The sequence below is a fragment of the Ovis aries genome, chromosome 14, assembly GCF_016772045.2.
Source record: "Ovis aries strain OAR_USU_Benz2616 breed Rambouillet chromosome 14, ARS-UI_Ramb_v3.0, whole genome shotgun sequence".
NCBI classification, from domain to species: domain Eukaryota; kingdom Metazoa; phylum Chordata; class Mammalia; order Artiodactyla; family Bovidae; genus Ovis; species Ovis aries.
In genome coordinates this window covers 47,631,769-47,657,165 of record NC_056067.1, presented here as the reverse complement: position 1 = coordinate 47,657,165, position 25,397 = coordinate 47,631,769, and the positions used below count along the sequence as shown (strand labels likewise).

The window sequence follows — 25,397 nt, the reverse complement described above, 5'->3', positions numbered from 1 at the left end:
GAGGCTGGAAAAACAGGAAGAACCAGCTCACCTGTAACTTCACAGACTCGGGCAACTTCATCTGGAGCAGCCCCTCCTCCAAGTCCTCTTTTTCCCCCTCTGCTGTCTCCTCCTCCTCTTTTTCCTCATCTTCCTTCTCCCGTGCCTCTTCCTCCTCGTCCTCCTCCTTCTCCTCCTCATCCTCCTCTTCCTCCTCCCCTTCCTCCTCATCCTCCTCCTCTTCCTCTTCTTCCTCAGTGAATACTTCAGGCTCAATCATCTTCAAGATCTGTTTCACATCCTCATCGCCAAAGATGCCCATCACCTAGGGAACAAAGATGGCTCTGTCCCTGCAGCCTGCGAGGCTTCCATAATCAAGTCCCAGCCTCACTCCCCAGACCTGATTCTCCAGCACAAGCCAGATTCATCGCTGCATTGACTGGATACAATTCCTCCTACAAACAGGAATGGCATCCCCCCTGTCCCATCATCCACCTTCCTTAAGATCCCCCCAGATCCATACCCTGTGTCCCATCTACATGGCCCAGACCGCATAGCCAAACATGAGCATCTCTCTCTTCCCAAGTGAATGTCCTTTCTCCCAAACCTGAGTGTTTGTGACTCTGGGACAGGAAACATCCTACATCTGATAGAGGCCCTCATAGCTCCCAGTATATGCCAGCTCTCGGTTAACATAATGGAGATGCTAAGAGATGGAAGGAGAGAGGGTAAATGAAAGGGAAAATAGTTGAGAAAGAGAGAGATGAATGAATGGGGGAGGACTGGGTGACTGGGTGGATGAGTAGATGGAATAGCAGAGGTGTGAAGGAGAGGTCTATGGATGGGTGGATAATGGATCGAAAGGTGAAGGTAAAGGGGGAAGAAGAGATGGTGGGTAGATGGATGACAGGATAAATGATGTTTAGAGACATGGGTGGATACCTGGTTTGATAGATGCATAAGCAAGTACATGAGTGGATAGGTAAATAGATAAATGCATAAATAACCATGTACTGGGGTGGGATGGATAGATGGATGGGTGGATAGATTTGTGTGTGAAAACTGGATGGATGTTTATATGTAAGAATCATTACATGGGTAGTGAGTGAAAGAGTACATGAAATAAAGAATGGATAGAAGGATGGAGAATGAGAACGAGTGGGTAAATGAACAGGTGTAGATGGTTGGATGGATTTGTGGGTACTTAACACATATGGATAGAGAGATGCATGGATTGACGGATAGGGAGGTGGAAGATGGAAGAATGGATGAATCCGTGGACGGGTGGATGAATGGATGCACAGTGGAAGGAGGAGGATGGTTGGATGTATGAAGGGAAAATAGATTAATAAATAAATGGGTAGGTGGATAGATGGATAGATGAAACGGTGAATGAAATGATGTATGAATGAATGGAAGGATGAATGGACAACTGGATTGGAAGGTGGATAGATGGAGGCAGGGATGGATGGAGAGGTGGACAAATAGATAATTGGGTGGAGACTGGAAGGATAAACAGATGATGAACTTTTGGATAGGCAGATGGGGGTATGTCTGAATGGACAGATGGATGGATGGAAAGGTGGGTGGAGGACGGATGAATGATGGTTGGTTACATGATTGAACAAAAGGAAGGAAGATGAACAGATGACAGATGAATGGATGGAAGGAAAAGTGAACGAGTAGATGATAAAAGGATAAGTGGGAAGGTGAAGGGTGTATGGATGGAGAGATGCATGGATGGCTGGATACATAACTGGGAGGGGGCATGTATGCAGGTATGGGCGGATGAACGGATGTATGGATGATTTGGTAGCGGAAGAGACCGGGACAGAGGGAAGCAGGAGGAAGTCCTTACCAGCAGGGTGGACACCAGCTTGAGCACCGGCACAAACTGGAACTCCACGGAGCCCCCGACTGGGTCACGAGCGTGCTGCCCACCATCTCGCACAGCCTCCCCCAGCATTCTAAGTGCTTTGTCCCGAAGAGCTTCCAGAGGGATGCTGGGGCTGAGGCGGGCCGGGGCTTCTGCCGCCCGAGCAGCTGGCAGGGCAGCCACGAAACACGGGGCTGAGAAATGGTGTGGAGGCCGCAGCGAGGTGGTAACGCCGACGCCAGGAAGCCCGTGGCGGCGGGGACCGTTATCTGCTCTCTTTCCGGGTGGGAAGAGAGTGATGGCGCGGGTCTCAGGCGTGAGGGGCACGATGTACTCAGACAGCATGGAGCGGCGGCTGCGGCAGGCACTTTCGAGGTGGATGCTGATGAGGAGGTCATAGTAGCCTGCACGCAGAGGGCCGGGCAGGTGCGCGTCCTCCAGGGCGTGCAGCAGCTGCGCCTGGTCCACATGGCTGCACAGAGCATGCGCCACGCGGTTGTTGCCCAGGGCGCACACCGCGCGGTAGAGGCAGAGGGTGTGCGAATGGAACCGTTGCAGGTCCAAGCGCTCAGACAACTCCAGTATGTCCATGCATCTGTGGTGGAGATGGGCCACATTCAGAGACAGAGCAAGCAGAGGAGGTGGGAGACACAGACCAGAGAGGCAAAGAGTGCTCAGGCAGGTGTTGGTGGCCCTAGAAGGGAATCCCAGTGTTCTGCTGGGTCAAGATTCTGTGAGGTCTGTGGAGCTGAGTCAAGAAGACTTTTTGATGGTTGTGGAAGTCCCTCACCCGTCTGGGGGCTCCCTAGGATGCATCTGGGGTTTATAGGATGGTCTGGTACCCTGGGGATCTGAGAGTCCAGGGAAAAGATCTGGTGACTGTGAGATGTATGTGGGATTCCAGGTTGGGTCTAAATCCCGCTCTGGCAAGTCTGAGTACCCTGGATATATTTGAACACCACCAGAATGTAAAGTTCATCAGGACAGGACATTCCTGCCTGTTTCATTTGTTTATTGTTTGCTATATTCCCAGTACCTAAAAAGGACTAAACACAAAGGAAATCAACCCTGAGAAGGACTGATGCTGAAGCTGAAGCTCCAATACTTTGGCCACCTGATACAAAGAGCCGACTCATTGGAAAAGACCCTGATGTTGGGAAAGATGAGGGCAGGAGGAGAAGGGGATGACAGGGGATGAGATGGTTAGATGGCATCACTGACTGAATGGACATAAGTTTGAGCAAACTCTAGGAGATGGTGAAGGACGGAGGAGCCTGGTGTGCTGCAGTTCATGGGGTCGCAAAGAGCTGGACACGACTGAGTGTCTGCACAACAAATGTGCTCCATAAATATTTGCTGTAGGAACAGATGAATAAATGGGTGCATCTGGGGCCTCTGGGGTGGGTCTGAAGCCTGCTGGGCAGGTCTGAGCATTGCTAGATGTCCGTTTACAAGGGCTTGGTGTCTCCAGCCCAGAATGCTGTTGTCACACAGGAGAGGCTCAGAGCTATTTGTCGAATGAGTGAATAAAGGAAAGATGAAGCATGTTGGAAGCCTCCTGGAGTCAGTCTGGGATCCTGGCCACATTTAGAGTCTGTAAAAGCTTTGCTGTCATCCATGAGAATACTCTCTAGCTGGGTGTGTCTGGGTCCCCTGGAGTGAGCTAGAGATTTCCATGGGACACATCTGAAGTTTCCCTGCATATGCCCGAGAGACCTTAGGATGCATCCAAGGCTCTCTGAATAGTGTTCAAGACCCTCTGAGGTATACTTGAGGCCCCTGGGGTGTTGTGTGGGATTCTTGATGTGGGTCTGGCTCCCTGAGATGGGTCTGGAGTCCTCTGGGGTGTTATCTGGACGTGCCTGGGTTGAGTCTGAGTCTCTAGAGGTGAGTCTGAGCCTGCTGAAACGGATTGAGAAGCCCTTGGTGTGCTATCTGCGGAAAATAGGGTGGTCTGGGGCCTCTTGGGGCGTCATCTGGAGCCCCAGAGGTAGTGGGGAGGGGGTACCCAGTGGGATCCAGACCCCAGAGGGCTTGAGGTACCCGCCCCACCCCTGGGCGCCGGAGCTGGCCCTGACCGGTTCTCCTCGGGGATGTGCAGCGCCATCATGGTGAGCGGCTCCTGGCACTGCACTGCCCAGCCGAGCCGCTCGCCCGCCCGCCGCGTCTCCACCTGCAGGAAGTGGTTGGGCATGCGGCTCCAAGACACGGGCATCAGCATCTGCATCTCCAGCCGCGGCGGGCACTGCGGCGTGGGGTTCTTGCGCTCGCTCAAAAACATGGCGGCTGACAGCGGCATGATGTTCTGCGGGGTACAGAGGTGTGCACAGGTCAGGATTCCCAGTACGCTGGATCCCGCCACTCCACTTCCAGGAGGACCTCCCAGACTGCATTCCCGCCACACACACTTCAACCTGACCTCCCGCACCTCCTTCCTCAGCCTGCCCCCATTCGCGCCCCATCACCGACCTTCTGTTTCCCCAACTCAAACTGGATCACGTTCTGGTGCGTGGGGAGGACAAAGACGGCAGGGAACAGCTTTGTGTTGGGTTCCACCTGGCAAGGGAAAAGAGGGCAGGGTGCGGAAGAGGATGAACTGGAGGTGGTGTTGACTCTAGATCCCAAACTCTGGAACGAGTTGCCCCAGCCTGATCCTGCTGGTGCCTACAGATCCAAAGGGCATAGGAGGCTCCACAGTGGCCCTGAGGTTGCTCATGGACTGTACCACCTCTGATCCAGCAAGGCCAACCTCCTCAACCTCCTCCACCTCCTCAGGGGAACCTCTCATCTGGGACTTTGCAGTTCGTGATGGAGGTACATAGGCCCTCACTATACAATTCCTTTAATTTTGCTGTGTTCTTGAAACCTTTCATAATCAAATGTTGAAAAGGAAAATACCATTTTAGAATTCTGGTCCATCCTAGGGTTTTCTCTGATTGGTGAAAAGGTGGGGACTGGTACCATCCAGCCCAAGATGGAATACGGACCTCTCTCCAAGGTCAAGGCTCTGCTCTGTCTCCCCCTTTCTGGATGTCAGTAGAGGGTCTTGCAGGCCCCTCCCATAGCCATAATACAGCTCTGGCCTGTCGTGAGGTTGTTTTTGTCCTGTCTCCCTAGGGTCTGTCCTCTTGGTGGGCTGCCCTGGGATGCTAGGTCATGAGGATGCTATTGCTAAGATGCTGAGGGGCTGGGCTCACCTGGAAAAAGGTGTTGCTCTCTTTGCCGTTGGCGGTAAAGGTCATTAGGCCAGTGGCCAAGTCCACCAAGCAGCCAATGACAAGGTCCGTGTGGCTGATCCGGCCCTGCTGCCCAGGGCTCAGGAAGTCTCCACCCCACACCATGTAGCAGTTACTGCACTTGAGGCTGGAGGACACAGAAGTGGTCAGCACACTGATCCCCAGGTGTTCTGAACCCCTGGACACCCCCTTCCCCGAGCTCCCAGAATATCAGGACTCAGAGTCCTACCCCCAAACACCCACCACCTGCAGACCTGAGCACTGAAACCCCTCACCCCAGACCCTGAGCCCCTCGGAGCTAGAATTCTTAGGAGCTGGTGGTAGATTCTGGAAGGAGAAGAAGGAAAGGGAGCAGAAGGAGAGAACAGAGAAAGGAGGTAACCTAGAAAGAGGATGGCAAGATGGGAAAGGAGGAGACTTCCCTGGCGGTCCAGTGGTTAAGAATCCGCCTTTCAATGCAGGGGTTGTGGGTTCGATCCCTGGTCAGGGAACTAAAATCCCACATACCGTGGGGCAAACTAAGCCGCACACTGCAACCCAAGAAAGCTTTGCGCACTGCAGTGAAGACCCAGAGCAGCCAAAACTTACCAAAAAAAAAAAAAAAAAGAGGAGGAGGGAAAACTCAGAGTAGGAGCCATGGGGAGGAAGATAAGCAGGAGGAGAGGAGGGAAGGAAAGGGCGGTGCCCAGCGTGCCTGCCCCCCACAGCCCCACCCCTGCCCACACCTGCTGTGGATGTTGCCTTGCTCGTCTCCCATGGTCACTGTCACTGCCCGGACCTTGCTGAGGTCGAAGTTCATGTCGTGCTGGTGGTAGTCAGGGGTGACCCAGCCCACCCACACGCAGCTGGGCTCCTGGCCGGCAAAGACCCTCACAGAGTAATAGTACTGGAGAAGCAAAGGGGGGACCAGCAGTCAGTGGGCTTCCCTGGGACTCTTAGTTGGCTTCCCTGGATTCTCAGTGTGCTCTGGGGGTTTGACAAGAAATTACTGCATTTGAGACCCTCTCTTTCTGTATCTACTGATGTATTTCTGGATCTGGGAAACTTTTGAGACAGTTTTGTGATACCCTCAAATTTGGGTCCCTCCCACCACTAGGCTATTTGTCTCAGAAAATATTCCAGATCGGGGGAATCCCAAAACTACATTGGGTTTGGGTGAACTCCAGGAGTTGGTGATGGACAGGGAGGCCTGGCGTGCTGCAATTCATGAGGTCGCAAAGAGTCGGACACGACAGAGCGACTGAACTGAACTGAACTGAACTGAAAACTACACTGGGATTATTGTGAATTCTGGCCCCCAGGAATATACTAGTGAAAGTGAAGTCGCTCAGTCGTGTCTGACTCTTTGAGACCCCATGGACTGTAGCCTAACAGGCTCCTCCATCCATGGGATTTTTCCAGGCAAGAATACTGGAGTGGGTTGCCATTTCCTTCTCCAGGAGATCGTCCCAACCCAGGGATTGAACCCGGGTCTCCCACATTGTAGGCAGACGCTTTACCATCTGAGCCACTAGAATAGCTGTCAAATTTGGGGGCGGTGAGTTTACAAGGGTGAATGCAGATATTGGGGTCCTGAGTCTATGTTGGTTTATCCTTGGGATTTGGGGATCCCTGGGAGTTAGGTCAGCATGCCTCATGACTTCATTGTGTTCCCTGCAACTTTTAGGCCCTTAGCTATATGGAATTAGGGGTTCAACGGGTTTAAATTGATGTGTACTATATTTTGTGGTTTCCAGTAGGTACTAGGGTATCCCCAGATAAGGGCAATTGCTGGGGATTATGGCATGGCATTTGGAAGTCTGCCGAGGGCCCTTGGTTCGCACCGTGGTGGTATTGAGGATGATCTCGGGGTCATCACGGTCGTCAGCAGGCACCACCTCATGAGGGAGTCGGGGCAGAGTGGGCGTGGCTGGTGGCTGGGTCATCATGGCGGCCTTCTTGGCCTTGAACAAGAACCTGGGGGTGAAGAGGAGAGGCTGTCATGAGGCTCACTCTCCAGCCCCGTCCCCCAGCCCTCCCGTCACAATGTTCACGCCTCCACATTCATCCTACATATGTACGTACGTATGTGTGTGCGTGTGTGCGTGCTCAGTCGTGTCCGACTCTTTGTGACCCCGTGGACTGTAGCCCACCAGGCTCCTCTGTCCATGGGATTTCCCAGGCAAGAATACTGGAGTGGGCTGCCATTTCCTTCTCCAGGGGATCTTCCCCACCCAGGGATCAAACCCACGCCTCCCACATTGGCAGGCATTGGCAGGCGGATTCTTTACCGCTGAGCCACCAGGAAAGCCCCACATCCAGCCTAACTACACCCCATTTCTGATACCCAAGGCCTCGCTTCTAGAGGGCTGAAACCCCAATTGCGTCAGGAGTGTCCACCTTGGAGGCTCTCTGTGTTTTTGGATGTCGGGTTACCCAGATTTAAAGGTGCCTCTGGGAACATGGAGGTTGCCTTGGGAAGCGTACAGTGGTCCTCCCAAGTCAGCATGTCTCATGTGGGTGCTGAAGGCATTTAGGAAAGGACAGCTCTTCCTTGTGGCACCGTCTTATACACTGAAGGCATGTGGGATCCCTGGAGCCCCCAGCAGGCAGTATGTCTCCTCAAAACTGTGACAACCCCAAATCTCCCATCATTTCCACACATCCCCTCAAGAGACACAGAAATACATCCCACTGAAAATCATTGTCACCATAGGGGAAAAGCAGATTTGGTTTCAATCCAAGTTTAATGCCCTTTGAGGGTCTCCCTTAAAGTTAGTTTTTTTTTGGGGGGGGTATCTTTGAGACACAGAAATGACCCCAATTTAGAAGACCAGTGGTGTTCATTGGAATGCCTTGGGGGCATAGATAACTTGACCAAGAATCTGAGGTCCCCTTTAGTGTTCACAGATAATGAAGTCCATTGGATGAAAAGCTTTGGGACCCAATAGGTACCCCCAAGGACAGTGGAGTTCTTCATAGATATAGTGGGGCATCCCGATTTTACATTCTCAAGGAAATTAGAGTATCCCAGAGAAATAATAGCCTTCACTTGAGACATAATAGGATCCCTTCGTAATCTGAGTCCACCTAGCACATATGGGGCCACTTTGGGATACAGTGGGATTTCTCAAGTTATTGAAGTTGCCTAACTTAGGGGTCCCAGGACAGACCCCAAACCCCACCCTGCCCCTCCCTTGACTCACCCTCTCTTCTTGTTCTTCTCTGTGGTAGCATCCTTCTCATTCTCCGCCCTGGCAGGCTGGGCCTCCACCCCAGCCTGGGCAGGACCCCCGGGTGTCCCCTCCTTGGCAGTTCCTTCTTTGTTCCCCTCAGCCTCGGCCCAGTGCCCAGCTGAGCGGCGCAGGTTTTCATAGTCGGGATCAGGTTCCGCTGCCCGGGCCTCATCCTCTGCAGGAGGCTGCAGGCCAGGGGGTGCCAGTGGGGTGGCCCCTGCAGTGCACCGGAAGTGCTGGTGGAACTGGACCGGAAGGCTCAGCCGGAGAAACAGCATCTCCACCAGACTGTTCTGGGAGCCCCAGGTGCGGTGGGTCAGGCGCAGGCAGGGGGGTGTATCCACGGTGCCGTCCACACGAGTCACCTGTCGGGGGAGCAGGAAGCGCTGAGCCAGCAGGTTGGGCTGGGCCATTGGTCCTAAACCTTATTACACACAGAGTCACCATTCGGCCTTAGAGCACCGTGTGAGAATCAGCCAGAGACTCACTCCTCTGGGTGGAGGAGCTCCTATGGGACGCACAGCCTGGCTGTGGGTGCATTCACCTTCTGTCTGTCTGGACACCTTTGTACATGAGCAGCCCTGGTCAGAAACTGGAATCACTCAGGAAGCTTTCAAAACCTGCCTGTGCACAGGATTCACTCCAGCCTAGGCCATCCATCCATCCACCCTTCTATCTACCCACCTATCCATTCATCCATCCACTCTTTCATTCTTCCATCCATCCAACCATCTATCCACTGTTCCACCCACCCATCTATCTATCCACTCCACAAATATTTACTGAGCACCTACTGTGTGCCGGGCACTTTTCCAAGTGCTAGGAACACATCAGTGAACAGAACATGGGCCCCACCCTCCTGCTTTCTTATGGAGACCTCTTGGGGAGAGCAGCCCAGAAGGGTCAGAGTTTTTTTTAAAGGTTCCCCAGATGAATTTTTGTTAAATTTGTCGTTTGTGCAAATATAACACTCAGAAGATGCACACATCATAAGTGCACAACACTGTGAGGTTCTGGAGAGACACGCCTGTGTCTCCCACACTCAGATGGAGGAATGGACCACACGACCAGTCCCCCTGGAAGCCTCGTCAATGTCTCTCAAAGATAGTGAGGGAGTTTGATGAGGAAAATGCAACAACCTGGCCTAAATAAGGGGCAGGAGCTGAGAGAGGGACAGGTGCCTGGCCTGTGAACCCAAAAGACAGACTCAGATTTTCTGGAGACTCCATAAACAACTAGAGCAGTGCCCTTTCTTTGATGCCTCACCTCAAGTTGACCTAATCAAGGACCAATTGCCAAGACAGACCTCTGTGCTCCTTGTCAGCCAATGAATTCACCCCAAAACTGCAAACTGTCTGCAGAATCGTTTTCTCTCCTCTCTCTCCTTTCTCTCTCTCCTTCTCTCTTTCTCTGTCTGGAGACTTCCCTGGCAGTCCAGTGGTTAATTCTTTTTGCAATGCAGGGGACACAGTTTCGATCCCTGGTTGGGGAACTAAAATCCCAACTCTGTGTGTGTGTGTGTGTGCATGCTTAGTCATGTCTGACTCTTTGCAACCCCATAGACTGTAGCCCACCAGGCTCCTCTGTTCATGGGGTTCTTCAGGCAAGATTCCTAGAGTGGGTAGCCAGTCCCTTTGCCAGGGATCTTCCCAATACAAGGATCGAACCCTTGTTTCCTGGATTGCAGATGGATTCTTTCTGGTTTGAGCGGCCAGTTCAGTAAAATCCCGCATGCCCTGAGGGCAACTAAGCCCACACGTGCAACTACAGAACCCAAACTCTCTGGAGCCCACGCACCTCAACGAAGATCCCCCGTGCCACACGACACAGCCAATAAATAAATTAATTAATTTAAATAAACCCTGTTTTGCCTCTGCTCCTTGACGAGTCTACTGACCATCTTCCTCCTGTGATTTGTACGCTAAGTAACTAAACGTCTGATTATTCACTCACAGTAACGCCCTCCTGACTTAGCATACCGCAGTAGCGTCCATCATCTTTGAAGTGCCTATGAATGGGGTTCTACAGTACGTGTTCTTTTGTGTCTGGCTTCTCTCAGTCAACATTATGTCTGTGAGATTCGTCTGTGTGGTCGTGGCTGGGTTAGTTGATTCATTCTCACTGCTGTCTAACGTTCTGTTCTTGGGGTTGAGAACACCATCTGGCAGTGGCAAGTATTGGGAGGTTCCTGTTGGGCTTCCCGGGGGGGCGCTAGTGGTAAAGAACCTGCCTACCAATGCAGGAGACCTAAGAGACTGGGGTTCGATTCCTGGATTGGGAAGATCTCCTGGAGGAGGACATGGCAACCCACTCCAGTATTCTTGCCTGGAGAACCCCCATGGACAGAGGAGCCTGGAGGGCTACAGTCCTTAGGGTCACGAAGAGTTGGACACGACTGGAGTGACTTAGCACACACGTCTACTCCACCATCCTCCCAGGTTTTTTCCCACCTGGGAAGCCCGAGGAGACATGAGACCTACCCAAATTGAGGTATATTCTGCAAAATAACTGGTCTGCACCCTTCAAAAACACCAGGGTCATAAAAGACAATGAAAGACTCCAAAGCATTCTATATACATTAAAGAGACATAACAACTAACTGTAACGTGTAACCCTGGCTTGGATTTTGGACCAGAAAAATAAAAAGAGACATTATTACCACAATGAACACAGTTTGAATATGGATTATAAATTAGGTAATAATATGTATGGATGTTAAATTTCCCTATTTTCATATCTGCTGCTCTGTAAGAGTATAGCTTGTTCCGAAGAAATGCATATTGAAATATTTAGGGATAAAGAGGCAAGATGTCTCCAACTTATCTAAGTAATTCAGAAAAGAGAGAGAGTGTATGAGAGGGAGATCAGGGCTATGCCTAGGAAGAGAAAACTGATTATCAGAAGAAGAGTCATATGCCCCAGGTCACAAAACAGGGAAAAGGCCAACTCAAGGCCTGTCTGATTATAAAGTACCAGCTGAAGCTCAGCCATGTGGAATTCAAGTTCTTCCCAGGTTGAGAAAAGGACCATCACTTTGGCCTATATGGAGTTTTTATGGTCAGAATATGATGCGGAGTTTAACCTTGAGAAAGAAAGGCATTAGGGTCTAAAAATTAGGATACTCAGATTAATGAAGAGTTACTAAAAAATAAGTAACCCCTGGGACTTCCCTGGTGGTCCAGTGGTAAGGAACCCACATTCCAATGCAGGAGACATGGATTCAGTCCCTTAATTCCCTGGTCAGGGAATTAAGATTCCACATGCAATGGGGTAACTAAGCCTGAGTGCCACAGTCAGAGAAGCTTATGTGCCTCGAAAAAGACTAAGCACAGCCCCTCCCCCAAAACAAGTAACCGCCCCCAAAAAACCACCCTAGATAACAGTTAGTAAGGAAGGTGCCGAAATGTGTCCAGGGATTTATATTTCTTTAAGCCTTGTTGGGTCAGCAGTAAAAGAATCTCCTGCAATGCAGGAGCCACAGGAGACATGGGTTCAATTCCTGGGTTGGGAAGATCCCCTGGAGGAGGGCATGGCAACCTACTCCAGTATTCTTGCCTGGAGAATCCCAAGGACAGAGGAGCCTGACGGGCTACAGTCCATAGGGTCGCAAAGAGTTGGACACGACTGAAGTGACTTAAGCATCAAGCAGAAACCCTTGGTAGGATCAAAGTGTTATATGAGCTGAAAATTTCCAGTGAGGTCATCTAATTCAGTTTCTCTTTCCTCCCTTCCCCCATTTTGTAGGCAAGCTAGCTACCTGGAGCTCAGAAAGGTGTGTTTTTGCCAAGGTTATACCCTACAATTAAAATTACCTAAATTAAAAGACACTTGCTCCTTGGAAGAAAAGCTATGACCAACCTAGACAGCATACTGAAAAGCAAAGACATTTCTTTGCCAACAAATGTCTGTCTAGTAAAAGCTATGGTTTTGCCAGTAATCACGTATGGATGTGAGAACTGGAGTATAAAGAAAGCTGAGCACCAAAGAATTGATGTTTTTGAACTGTGGTGTTGGAGAAGACTCTTGAGGGTCCCCTGGACTGCAAGGAGATCCAACCAGTCAATCCCAAAGGAGATCAGCCCTGAATATTTATTGGAAGGACTGATGCTGAAGCTGAAACTCCAATATTTTGGCCACCTGCTGTGAAGAACTGACTCATTGGAAAAGACCCTGATACTGGGAAAGGTTGAAGGAAGGAGGAGAAGGGGCCGACAGAGAATGAGATGGTTGGATGGCATCACCACCTCGATGTACATGAGTTTGAGCAAGCTCCAGAAGTTGGTGATGGACAGGGAAGCCTGGCGTACTGCAGTCCATGGGGTCGCCAAGAGTTTGGCATGACACAGCGACTGAACTGATACCTGCAAGGCAGCCCTGGGAGTCCACCATCCTGACACTCACTTCTACAAGGTCTGTGGTCTAACATATTAATGGAAGATGAAGAGAAGCTTGGGGAAGAGAACCGTGGCAAGAATGAGGTGTGGGAGCAGATCTGAGGGTGTTGAGTGGGGTCGGTCCTCACCTCATAGTGCGGGTGCTCAGGAGGCACGGCCTCAAATTGAGGAAGGCCTTTGCTGAACCAGGTAGTGACCGGCCGCTGCATGTTGATGGCAAATGGCTCAAAACCTTCCTGGAGGCCACAGATGGCAAAGAACCGCAGGGAGCTCACGTCCTGGCCCAGGTTCAGGTGACCCACCTGGCCAGGTCCCAAGCTGCACACAGGCAGGAAGCCTGGTGGGAGAGGATAGATGGGCAGGGGTGAGGATACGTGGGCAAGGCAGGGGCAGCCATGGGGAGGATGCATGTGGAAAGAGGGGATGGAAGAGCGGGGGGCTGGAGGGGGCGGTGTAGGGTCAGGTGGGATGGAAGAAAACCAGAGAGGGGCCCTGAGGCCGGCCCTCACCATCCCCAATCTCGATATCGCGGAAGGCTGTTTCTGAGCCGGAATCGGACATAAGGACCTCGCCGTTGAGGGTGAAGATGATGGTGTTCTCCGTGAGGTCGATCATGCAGCCCACGACGTCTCCCGACTGCCAGGGACGCCCAAACGGTTCACTGCCCAGGTGCCAGCGCTGACCCTGTGAGGAGGTGAGGGGGAGACGTGGTGTGAGAGACATACAGAGAAATGGAGAGATACGGGAGCGAGGGGAGACATGTCAAGACACACATGCAAGGCATCAGGTCCAGTGCGTGGGGGACAGAGGAAGAGTCAGCCCCACAGCATCCCCCTTCTTTCCCCACATTTGCATCCATGGTCCTTGGAAGGTAAGGGTCAGGCGTTCATGCTTTCCCTTCCCAGCCATCTCTCTGTCTCATCCCTTTTGCCTGGGTTCTCTGTTGTTTTCATGACTGGGACTGTAAAGACCACCCAGGTGGTCTTGGAGGGTTGGGGGAAGCAGAAAGTAGAGGAATGGAAAGGAAAAACTATCAATGTCCCCCATATGTACGCATCTATACCCATATGCCCCAGAACAGATACATGAATAATGAGATGGATAGATGGATGGGAAGCAGGCGTATGGCTGGATGGAAGAATGAAATGAGAGCTGAGAGTCTACCTGGGTTGACGGAGGGAAGGAAGAAAGTACAGACAGACACATAGGTCTGTGTGGGTGGTGGATAAATAGATGACGTCTGTATGCATTAGATTATTGGATAGATGAATGGATAAATGAAACATTAAATTATTAGATAGATGAATGAACAAATGGAATCACAAATTAGTTAAAAAAGGTGAATGGCTGAACTGACAACTACCTGAATAGATGGAAACGTGGATGCCTAAGTGATTCTTTGGACAGACGAGGAGATGGATGGATGAAATGACTGATGGTTAGACAGAGAGATGGATGTGGACGGATATATGCACGGACAGAGGTGGGGGGGAGGATGGAGGGATGAATGGGAAGGTAGATTCAGGGATGGGCGGACAGAGTGAGACACAGACAGAGAGGCAGGGCTAGACTGCAGGAGTGTTGGAAGGATCACAGAGCCTGGCAGAGCGAAGCCAGGGAGCTACCCACGCGGTGCCCGTTGAAGACATAGGACAGGTCATCCGCTCCCAGCTCCACGTCTGGGCGCAGCTCGGGCCTTGCCCAGCCCACTCGCATCTCGCCGGTGGTGACCGCCTCGAACTCGAAGTACCAGCGGCCACTCTGCACCACATAGGATTTCTCTGCCCGGAAGATGCGCACCCGGTCCCAGCGAGACTGGCTCTCCACCTGACCTGCACGTGGGGCCAGGCAGAGTAAGAGAGGCTGGGTTGGTGGGGGAGATCAGGAGAGGTAAGGGTCTTGGGGGGCTGAGGGGAAAGGGACAGCTTTTGGTGTTAGAGAAGAAGAACTGGGGACTCTCAGAGCAGTCACAGAGAAGTAGGAGGGACCTACTGAGACTTCTCCTCTGTCCCTCTAGCAGTCAAGAGTTTCAGAGAGGAACTAGGAATAGAGACATGGAGGGAGAAAGTTGGGTCGGTCACGGTCGTGGTCTGCGGTGAAGGGTCAAGATTAAGGTCGATGTTAAGAAACAAGGGCTGAAAGCAGGATCAGGGAGAGGGAGTCAGAATCAGGGTCAGGGAGGGGGACAGAAATTGGAGTTGGGGGCAGGGGTTGAGGCTGGGGTCAGGGGTCAGTGATAGGTCAGTGGTCAAGTTAGGAGTAGTGCTTAGAGGCTCTCTGAGTGCTTGGTTGGGTGGCTCCACATTGTAGACATAGTCCAGAGGTTAGGGGTCAGGGGTCAGAGCTGGGGGTCAGGAACTGGAGTCAGGGGTCAGGGTCAGAGTTCACTGGGTTCCTGGGCTGGCTGCTCAGTGCTGCAGCCATAGCCAAGGCAGAGCTTGAGTCGAGGTCAGTGGTCAAGATTGGGTTCAGGCTCAGGGACAGAGTGTCATGGTTGGGAAGGTGTCAGTGTTACAGAGGTAGCCCACTGAGGGGCTGAGTTGGGTCAGAGACTGGAGTCCAGGGGAGAGGTCAGGGGCCTGCGGTCAGCACTCACTGGGCTCCTGGTCGGGTGGCTCGATGTTGTAGCCGTAGCCCAGCAGGGTGCGCACAGCCTGGCAGAGGCTGTCGCGGTTGCTGCGCTTGGTGGCCTCATCCAGCAGGCGGTAGGGCACGAGGCGAGGGTTCCGGCGGGCAGGGATGTCCTGCACGGCACTGTAGCTCCAGCCCTGGGCCACTCGGTCTCGGGCCCACACGTTGTGCCCGTTCTCTGCCAGCCGGTCCACCAGCGTGGTCTGCGCGGGCGTCAGCCTCACGTGGCTCAGGTCCAGCGGCGCCGGCTTGTACCCGTTGCTCATCATGTACCTGCGGGTGGCAGTGGGGAGCCAGTGGGATGAGAACCTCGCCTCCAATACTGGGCTCTGTGCCACGGGACCCCTGACCTCTGACCCTGGTCCTTAGGATCCCATGATCTTTGAAACTTTTGACCTTTGATCTCTGAGAGCAGTGTTCTTTTTCAATGCATTCATTTATTTATTTGGCTGCATGGGGTAGCATGCAGGATCTTTAGTTGTGGTGGGCAAACTCAGTTGTGACATGTGGGATCTAGTTCCCTGATCAGGGGTCAAAGCCAGGCCCCCTGCATTGGGGGCATGAAGTCTTAGCCACTGGACCACCAGGGAACTCCCATCTGACATCAAGGTTCTCAAATAAACTTACCTGACCTCAGACCCCAGGATCCTGTGACCCTAGCAAGGGCTTTGACTTCACTGACCTCTGGCCTCTGTGACCCTTTCATCTTGATCTTGGGAGCCTCATCTCTGGTCCTGGGGTGCTCTGATCTCTCACCTCTGACTTGGAGGCTTCTTACCTCTGATTCCAGGACCCTATCATTTCAAACTGGAGTCCTTGACTTTTGAACCTTGGCATCTATCCCCAGGACCTCTGACTTCTCATCTATCATTTCAGGATCCCTTACTGACAACTCTAGCAATCTCTCACCTCTTTCCATTGACCCCGCATATCTAACTCAGAGACACAACTTCTGCTCTCTCATTTTCCCGACTCCATGGAGACTCTGACCCTGAGTCTGACTCACTCCCACTCTCAGGAACTCCTAACTCTGCGTTCTCAACTCCTAGGACGCTCACCACTGACCCTACAGCCCTGATCCCTGGTCCTACGACCTCCACCCCAACCCATGGCCCCTTTGTCTCTGACCTCAGCCTCACTATTCCAGCTCTTGATCACTCCAGCCCTCACCGTGGGATCCCCAGCCCCCTACTCTATTCCCCAGGTGGGGTCCAGGTCACCCACACTCACGTCTTGGGGAGCTTCGTCTTCTTCAGGTTGTCCTCCGCCTTCTCGTCCGCCATGCCCACGTGGCAGCCCAGCGCCAGTAGAGTCCTGGGGCAGGGGGTGGGGCCAGGGGAGCGGGTCACCCCACATGGCCACCCTGTCCCTAGCCTCCCCTCCCCCAGCCCGGCTCCCCTCCTCCCCTGGCCCCTGTCAGCGCTAACTCTGGGTCACCAGCTCCCTCCCTGTCTCCTGCTCTGGTTTTCTGGGTGTTTGTCCCATCTCTCTGCCTCTCTGCCTCCTGTCTCTCCCTGTGTCTCTGTCTCTGTATTTCTTTGATTGTGTTCTTTTCCTCTCTGCTTCTCTCCTTGTCTCTTTCTCTTTCTTCCACTTACTGCGCATCTTTATTTAGCAAGGGAACCATTTTACATAATAGTAATTAAAAAAATTTTGTTTTCCAGTGTATACACAGCTAGTGCAGAGAAACGCTTGTCTTTAAATTGTTTATTCATTTGTCATTCATTTGGGCAGCACTGGGTCTTCCCTGCTGCACAGGCCCTTCTCTAGTTGCAGTGTGCAGGCTCCTCACGGCGGTGGTGTCTCGTGTTGCAGAACCCAGGCTCTAGGGCACTCGGCCTTTCGTAGCTGCAGTGCGTGGGCTCAGTAGTTGTGGCACACAGGCGTATTTGCCCTGCAGCATGTGGAATCCTCCCGGACCAGGGATTTAACCCGTGTCCTCCACCTTGGCAGGCGATTCTTAACCACCAGGGAAGTCCTGAGCTTCTCTCTTTATGCCTCTCTCTCTTACTCACCCTCTGTCAGTTTCACAGTCCCCACCTCCCACTCCCTGTGTGGCTCTTTTATCTCTCTCTCTCTCTCTCAGTCTGTCTCACTCTCCCTGTTTCCCTGTGCCCTTCTGCCCAGCGGCCAGGCCCAGGGCCCTGTTCCCCAGTCCCCTCCTCACTTGAGCGTCTCCCCCGACATCTGCAGGTTGTAGTTCCTCTCAGGCTCCGGTAGGCTGTGAAAATCCACGAGGCAGGGGTGCAGTCTCTTATTGTCATCCCGAACCTGGAGAAACCCCAGAGTCACTCCTTGGCTCCTCTTCCCTCCCCAACACTCCCAGACTGTGACCTCTGACCTCTTACCCCTCGTTCTGCCACTTGAAACCCAAGGAGCCCTCCAACCCCCAGCCCCTCCCCAATAGCAAGCGGTTCTCACTCCTCCATAGCCAGTTTAGCCTCTCTCCCCTGTCCACTCACCGGGCCATAGGTCCAGCCCTGCTCGATGCGAGTCAGTGCCCAGAGTTCATGGATGTTCTCAGCCAGCTTCTCCCGAATACGCTCCAGATGGGGAGGAAGGACAATCTGGGGGCAGGGGACATCCGTGAGGTCCCTGAGTTCCCTCCACCCCGCGCCATAAATAGTCTTCCGAAGAACACGCACCAGCTCTGGACAGTTTACCAGGGAGCTCTTTTGACCCTTCCTGCCATCCAAGCCCTGCTCCCCATCCCCTCGTCCTGCCTCCAGGATGGATGCTCAGGACTTGACATCCTCAGAATCAAGCAATTATCTGGGGATGAGTCTGTCTCCCACTGTGGACTGGGAGCTCCGTGAGGGCAGAGCTGAGGCTGTGTCTGTCTCCAGCATTTCCCCAGCCCTGCCAGCCCAGAGGAGATGCTCTGGAGATGTTTGCTGAGTGAACAGATGGGTCTCTTTCCTTCTCTGTACAATGAAAACTGGAACAATGTTAACTCATACCATTGGGTTGGCCAGAAAGTTCGTTCTGATTTTTCCATAGGATCATATGAAAAAACTCGAACAGACTTCTTGGCCAACACTATACTTACTTTATATGGGTTCAGGGAAATCATCTACATGAGTTACTAAATGTTATATACAGTAGCCCCTCTAACAATGCAGGCTTGAACTGCATGGATTTTTTTCAGTAAATATAGTACCTGTATTTTCATTGTGTGTGTGTGTGTGCTCAATCATGTCTGAATCTTTGCAACCCCACGGACTGTAGCCTGCCAGGCTCCTCTGTCCATGGCATTTTCCAGGCAAGAATACTGGAGTGGGTTGCCATTTCCTACTCCAGCAGATCTTCCCAACCCAGGGATCGAACCCGTGCCTTGAGTCTCCTGCATTGGCAGGAGGATTCTTTATCACTGCATCATCTGGGAAGCCCCATGTTTTCATTTTACAGATCTCTAATTAACTCAAGGTAGGCAAAAGTTGGTGTTTGATTGAGATCACAATATGTGGAATCAAAAGAAGAGGGGTTTGGGTCATCCTATCCCAACTGTTTCAGCTTCCTGCTCTTTAATGTGTCGTTTACCAGCTCTTTCGTATCTAAGACAGAAATAGTAGTACTGGGGCTTTCAACTGTGCTGGGGTTGGGCCCCTAAACCCCCTGCACTGTCCAAGGATCAACTGTAGTTTGTATAAATACCTGGTACATAGTTGGACCAGGTTGGGTTGTGAGGGGAGGAGTGGGGAGGGGATGTCCAGGAGACCAAGTGGACAGCTCTTGAGGCTGACTGGTGGGGGAGGGGAAGGGAGACATCCAGGCCCGGCTACAGGGGGATGGCAGGTTGATCTGCCATAACGTTACTACTGCCCATAATGACAGGGCTTCCCTGGTGGCTCAGCTGGTAAAGAATCACCTGCAGTGCAGGAGACCCTGGTTCAATTCCTGGGTCGAGAAGATCCGCTGGAGAAGGGATAGGCTACCCACTCCGGTATTCTTGGGCTTCCCTTGTGGCTCAGCTGGTAAAGAATTTGTCTGCAATGTGGGAGACCTGGGTTCAATCCCTGGGTTGGGAAGATCCCCTGGAAAAGGGAAAGGCTGCCCACTCCATACTGGCCTGGAGAACTCCACGGGCTGTACAGTGCATGGGGTCACAAAGAGCTGGACACGACTGAGTGACTTTCACTCACTCACTTTACCCATAATGACAATAACTCAATTGAGGACTTAACATTTTCTTAGGACCATGCTAAGCACTTCACATACATTAATTCATCTAAACTTCACAACCACGCTACAGGTGCGTTCTCTTATTCTCCCCTTTTCCTCGCAGGTGAGGGAACCAAGGCACAGAGAAGTGAAGTCGCATGCCCACAGTGACATGCTGAAAGTCAGACCCTCGTGATCAGGCTCTTAAACATGACTTATATCCCCTCTTAGAGGAACACACTTGGAGGGAAGGGTGGGGAGCTCAGGTTGGGATGAGAGGAATGGGGGAGGCCTGGAATAGAAAAGATGCTCCACAAATCGTGCTGGATATGATCACAGGCTTTGGGACCAGAACACCTGAGTTCAAATCAGCTGTGTGACTTGCATGACCTGCTCGACCTCTCTGGGCCTCACTTTCCTCAACGTACATTGGGGCAACAATAGTCCTTTCTTTTATTACATATTTATTTTTACTGATTTATTTGGCTGCACCAGGTCTTAGTTGCAGCATGCAGGATCTTCTATCTTCATCACGGCATGCAGGATCTTTAGTTGCGGCATGTGGGATCTAGTTCTCTGACCAGGGATCGAACCCAGACCCCCTGTGTTGGGAGCGCAGAGCCTTAGCCACCAGGGAAGTCCCAATAATAGTCCTTTCTTTAGGGGGCTACCGTAAGGACCCCCTGAAACTGAGATTCTGCCTGGAGAGATTCCTTTGCCTTCCTCCTGCCTCAGTTTCCCCATCTGTCAAACAACAAGGTCCCCAGCTTCCAGCTCAGGTGCCCACCCCACTGACTCCTAAGGGAGTCTGCCACTCCAGGAAACCCTTACAGAGCAGGCAGTACCTGGACAGTGTCCACAGGGCAGGGCACAAAGTCATTGTGTGAGAGGCAGCGGCTGGGGCCCACCAGGTGGGGCCCCCGTGGCCCTTCCCGCCGATACTCCTTGATGGGTTCCAGATGGAGTCGCTCTCGTGGGAGCACAGCCTCGTGGCAAGGGGCGTAGCCAGGAGGAGGGAGGAACTTGAATTCTCCATGGCGGCCACCAAGGAGGAACCGCACTCTAGATGGGAGAGTGGGGTCACTAGTGAGGGCAGTTTACCGAGCAGAGTCTATACTCAGGGAGGGGAAGGGAGCAATCCTGGAATTGGTGGGAGGTGCTGGGTTGACTTGAGGTCAGCGGGCAGTCATAGGGTCATGGAGGTGATTTTAGGAATCAGGAAAGTCTAAGGTCAAAGAAACTGTCAGAAGGCAATAGGAATTGTTAGAAAGTCAACAAAACTAAAGTGGGGGCCAGGTCACTAAGGAGTTAATCCACAGTCACAGGAAGGTCCTTTGGAGGAGGTCCTGGGTCAATAGAGCATTTAGAGATACCAGAAGGTTTGGGGGAGACCAAGAAGAAGGTCATCCAGAAGTCACTGAGACTTTCAAGGTGTTACCTTGAGAAACCACAATTACCACTGAAATTGTGAGAAGTCACACACAGAGCTCGGGGTCATTGGGAAAACACCGGGCTACTGAGAAGTCTTTGAAATAACTGTGGTCATTGAGGGGTAGCTGGGAGATTATGGAGCTCTTAGAATATCACTGAGAGAAGCGGGGGTCATTGAGGAGTTGTTAAGAACATGGAGTCACTGGGAGAGTCCAAGGTCATTGGGAGGCTTTGTGGTCACTAGAAGATCATCGTTCAGATTTTGAAATCATTTGGAGGTCATTGGAGTGGCATAGAATAATTGGGAGGGTCAGAGCTTCATTTGGGAGGTCACTGGGATAAACTTATTAATCATTAGAAGGTCATGGTGAAATTTGGGGACATGGAGATTGGGGAGAAGCGGAGGTCACTGGGAGAACATGGAGAGTATCACTGTGACCCTCACACAGGGGTCTGGCCCGTCGGTCCTGAGGGTAGGCCACTGGGTTCTGGCCCCATAGCAGGCCATGGCATGCCTGCAGAAGCTGTCTTAGGACAGGCCCTGGTCTGGAGACTGGCAAGGGGGCAGGGATGAGTCCTTACTTGACACCAGCCGAAAAGCTGACAACAGGGAAGAAGAGCCCATCAAGGTTGAAGGCCTCGAAGACCCCCTGCACGGGACAGCCATTGATGCGGAAAGAGATGGATGGCACACTGAGGTCCAGGCAGCAGCTGACCACGTCCTCGGGGGCCAGGAGGTGCTGCCCGGGGGAAGTGACCAGGCGTGGCACGTGTCCTGCACCGGGATCACCGGGAAGAAGTCAGAGGTCAGAGGTCCAGCAGAACCAGTGGGCTCAGGAGACAAGGGTAGACATTAGAGGATCCGGTGGGGTTTTAGGATCTCCAAGGTCAAGTGCTCTTAGAGATTAGGGGCAGAGGTCAAGTTTCCTCTGAGGTTAGGTTCCTGAGAGGTGTAGGAGTCAGAGATTAAAGCTATCCTAGAGTTAGGATTCTGGAATCATTGGGGTCAGAAGTCAAAGATCAGAGGTCATAATAATCGGGGCAGTTTTCTAGGATCTCTCAGGTCAGAGATCACACTTCCTCTGGGATCAGAGTTTTGGGGCTTATGAAGAAACAGGTGAGGGCCAAGATTCTGGAAGCTCTAGGGTTAAGGTCTTGGAAAATGAGGAGTAAAGGGATCAAAGTTAGCCTGTTTGGGGGTCAAGATCCCAAGAACCCCAAGGTGTGCAGTGAGACCCTTAGAAACCCTGGGGTCAATGGTCAGGGTTGAGGGTCCCCTAGAAGGGTCCAGGTACCTGTCCAGAGGTGCAGCCCGTCAAAGCCGTAGGAATAGAGGTCATCGCCGACCCCGTTGCCGCCCCAGCCCTCGCCGCCCCCGGGGTAGGGGCTGTAGCCCTCAGTGAGGGCCCAGCCCACCCTCAGGTGGGTGGCCTGAGCCGTCAGGAATGGAACCACCTCGTCCACCATCACCTCAAAGTACCATTTGAGGTACTGCGTGGTGCCCTCTGCTCGGCCCACAAAGATGTTGGGGCGGATGCTGCAGGAGAGACAGAACAGGAGAGGAGGGTGAGGAGAGATGGAGAGGAGACCCGGGCTGGTGGGGGGGGGGGGGGGGGAAGGGAAGGGAGAAAGACCAAGAGATCCATACCCAAGAAAAATAGAAAAGCAGAGACATGCAGACAGAGAGCAACAGATAGAGAGAGACACACAGAGAGAGAAAGCAGAGAGAGGGAGGGCATCAAAGGACAGAGAAGAGAGAGGTGGAAGAGAGCCCAGCACAAAGAGGTGGAGGAGGAATACAGAGAGACAGACAGAGGAAGACAGAAAGAGAGGAAGAGACAGAGGCAGAAACGGAGCAGGTAGAGAGCACAAGAGGTGGGAGAAGTCAGGATGACCTGGGGACAGCAGTGGGGACCGGTGTCAAGTCCCAGGGTCGGGGGTGGAGGAAGGCCCACCCACCCGGGAGTCAGGGAGGGGCTTGAGAGGCTCTGAGCCCTGGAGTCAGGAGTTGGGGCCAGACCTGGTGACATAGTTGATGAGGTTTGTCTGCAGCAGAAGCTCGCGGCCAGGGAGCAAGTTCTCAGTGATGAGGTCTTGGTTGGAGCGCACGGCCACGCCATTGCACACACACAGGGAACATAGCACATCCAGCACCTGGAGGTCAAGGTCAGAGGTCAGGGTGTGAGGGCACCTGAGAAGCGAGGGAGGTGGGTCTATGGGAGACCCAGGATGGGATACCAGAAGGATGACGCGCCAGGATGGGAGATAGAGATTTGCACTGAGAAGAGGTGATGTAAGTGGGAGGTCAGGAATCACTGAGAGAGATCGGGGTCAAAGGGAAAGGTCAGGTGAGAAGTGAGGGACCATTTGAGTTGGGATAAGACATCAGCAGTGTAAGGAAGGGGAGACTGCAGTAACAGGTGAGAGGTCAGGGGAAGAGTGAAAGGGTCAGTGAGGGGAAGAGTGCAGGGGCCCAGATGAGGCTTTTAGATTAGTGGACTGTCTTCAGGGCCCAGGTGGATAACGTAAACATGTGAGGGGTGGTGGTAGTTTAGTGGTTTAGGCACTAAGTCGTTTTCGACTCTTGGGACCCCATGGCTGGCTCCTCTATCCATGGAATTTCCCAGGCAGCAATACTGAAGCGGGTTGCCATTTCCTCCTCCAGGGGAATCTTCCCAACCCAGGGATCAAACCCTTATCTCCTGCATTGCAGTCGAGTATCTGAGGTGGTTAGAAATAATTCTATGGGAACCAGTAGCACTTGTGGCAACATGGAGGGTATCTGTGCAGCTCCCACTGAAGACTACAAAATCAGAAACTGAATAAACTGCTTCAAAGATCTAATGAAGCATCTGATGTGGCGCAGAGTTCATTTAAGAACCACAAGTTGAAGACTCGGTATTGAGATGGAAGCTTATAGCAGGAGAGTCCAGGTAAGAGATAAACTGGGGAAGGGGGGCAATTTGAGGGCCATAGGGAAAGGTCAGGGTTCAGAATTCAGGGGATGAGGGGCCAACCTTGTGGTTCCTCCCATGCTTGTCCAGGAGGGAGATGATGGACTTGATGTGGTTCTCTTGGATGATGTTCAGGACTTCCGGACTCTCAATCAGGACACAGTACAGCACCTCCAGGATCCCTGCGCAGGGACCAGCATGAGAGGCGACACGGATGCAGCCCTCCCCTCCCCCAGTCCCCATCCCCGCCCTGTGGGCTCTCCTACCCGAGGAGGCCTCTAGCCGGTCCAGCTTGCTGACCAGCCAATCCAAGTTGTTAGAGAAGAGGGCACAGTTGGCACGATTGCCACGGATCAGAGAGGCTGAAGGTGGAAAGAGGGGTCAGATCCCATAGGCCTGGGAACCTGGGGTGCTCCACGGGGAGTCCAGACTGGGGCCCCTTACCCAGGATTTCATAGAGCAGGTTCACAATCTCTTTCCAGGACTCGGCTGCCTCCTCCCCTGCAAATTCAGCGAAGTGGGCAGCAGTGGTGTAGACATTTAGGCGGTCAATGCAATTCAGGACCAAGGAGAGCATCCCCTGGAATAGAGAAAATAGGGGGTCATCACAGGAACCCCAGGCCCTCCCTTCCTTACCTTTCTTGAATTGCTAATTCACATTCCTTCAGTAGCTAGTGACTCTGTGTTCTCAGATCTAAACTAGAGTCACAGGGACTTCTCTGGTGGTTCAGTGGTTAAGACTCCAAACTTCCACTGCAAGGGCATGGGTTCAATCCCTGGTCAGGGAACTAAGACGTCGTAAGGTACAGCCAAATAAATAAATAAATACATGTGTGCTGTGCTTAGTGGCTCAATTGTGTCCGACTCTTTGTGACCCCCATGAACTGTAGCCCGCTAAGCTCCTCTGTCCATGGGGATTCTCCAGGCAAGAATACTGGAGTGGGCCGCCATGCCCTCCTCCAGGAGATCTTCCCAACCCAGGAATCGAACTGGAATCTCCTGCATTGCAGGGGGATTCATTACCAGCGGTGCTATCAGGGAAGCCCAATTAAATGCATAAATAATGTTAAATCAGAGCCACCAGCTCCATGTCCACCTTCACTCCTATCTCCCTCTTCTCCTCCTCGGCTCCCCAGACCTGACTCTGTCCTGCTGTGCCTCTGTCCCCAACATAACACATCCCTATTAACATCAGGACTGAATCTGTGCTTCTCCTTCCAGCAGCACTTTTTTTTTCTTCCTTTCCACTTCCAAGCACCCTACTCCTGGTCCCATTTGGCCCAGCTCACTCTCCATACTAACCATCAGAGAGATGTTGCCTTCTCTCTCTCCTTTTAAACATTTTAACCTTTTGTCTTCTTTTATTTTGAATTATAACAGATATACAGAAAAGCACATAAAAATGCACAATCAATACTTGATTTTCACAGTAGCTAAGTTCTGTATAGTGGACGTGAGCACTGAATTAGTGAATCCTGAGAATCACAGCTCAAAGAGGAAACACAGGGAGCATCTCTGAG

The 25,397-nt window shown here is 52.3% G+C and overlaps 1 protein-coding gene across 5 annotated transcripts in view; it reads right to left on the bottom strand.

Moving 5' to 3' along the window:
• RYR1 (ryanodine receptor 1) overlaps window positions 1-25,397 on the bottom strand; it is a 125,687-nt gene that overhangs the window by 82,530 nt on the left and 17,760 nt on the right. For all 5 annotated transcript variants that reach the window (XM_060398056.1, XM_060398057.1, XM_027978246.3 and 2 more), the window contains exons 14-35: window positions 24,322-24,457; window positions 24,144-24,239; window positions 23,941-24,059; window positions 22,944-23,077; window positions 22,219-22,460; window positions 21,506-21,698; window positions 20,338-20,554; window positions 17,794-17,898; window positions 17,499-17,602; window positions 16,562-16,645; window positions 15,297-15,604; window positions 14,330-14,532; window positions 13,210-13,384; window positions 12,829-13,037; window positions 8,277-8,671; window positions 6,915-7,047; window positions 5,817-5,977; window positions 5,053-5,218; window positions 4,325-4,411; window positions 3,934-4,160; window positions 1,838-2,450; window positions 32-304 (exon numbers count right to left, since the gene is read on the bottom strand). In XM_060398056.1, the coding sequence (XP_060254039.1) occupies window positions 32-304; window positions 1,838-2,450; window positions 3,934-4,160; window positions 4,325-4,411; window positions 5,053-5,218; window positions 5,817-5,977; window positions 6,915-7,047; window positions 8,277-8,671; window positions 12,829-13,037; window positions 13,210-13,384; window positions 14,330-14,532; window positions 15,297-15,604; window positions 16,562-16,645; window positions 17,499-17,602; window positions 17,794-17,898; window positions 20,338-20,554; window positions 21,506-21,698; window positions 22,219-22,460; window positions 22,944-23,077; window positions 23,941-24,059; window positions 24,144-24,239; window positions 24,322-24,457 (4,380 nt within the window). The remainder of the gene's footprint in view (window positions 1-31; window positions 305-1,837; window positions 2,451-3,933; window positions 4,161-4,324; window positions 4,412-5,052; window positions 5,219-5,816; window positions 5,978-6,914; window positions 7,048-8,276; window positions 8,672-12,828; window positions 13,038-13,209; window positions 13,385-14,329; window positions 14,533-15,296; window positions 15,605-16,561; window positions 16,646-17,498; window positions 17,603-17,793; window positions 17,899-20,337; window positions 20,555-21,505; window positions 21,699-22,218; window positions 22,461-22,943; window positions 23,078-23,940; window positions 24,060-24,143; window positions 24,240-24,321; window positions 24,458-25,397) is intronic.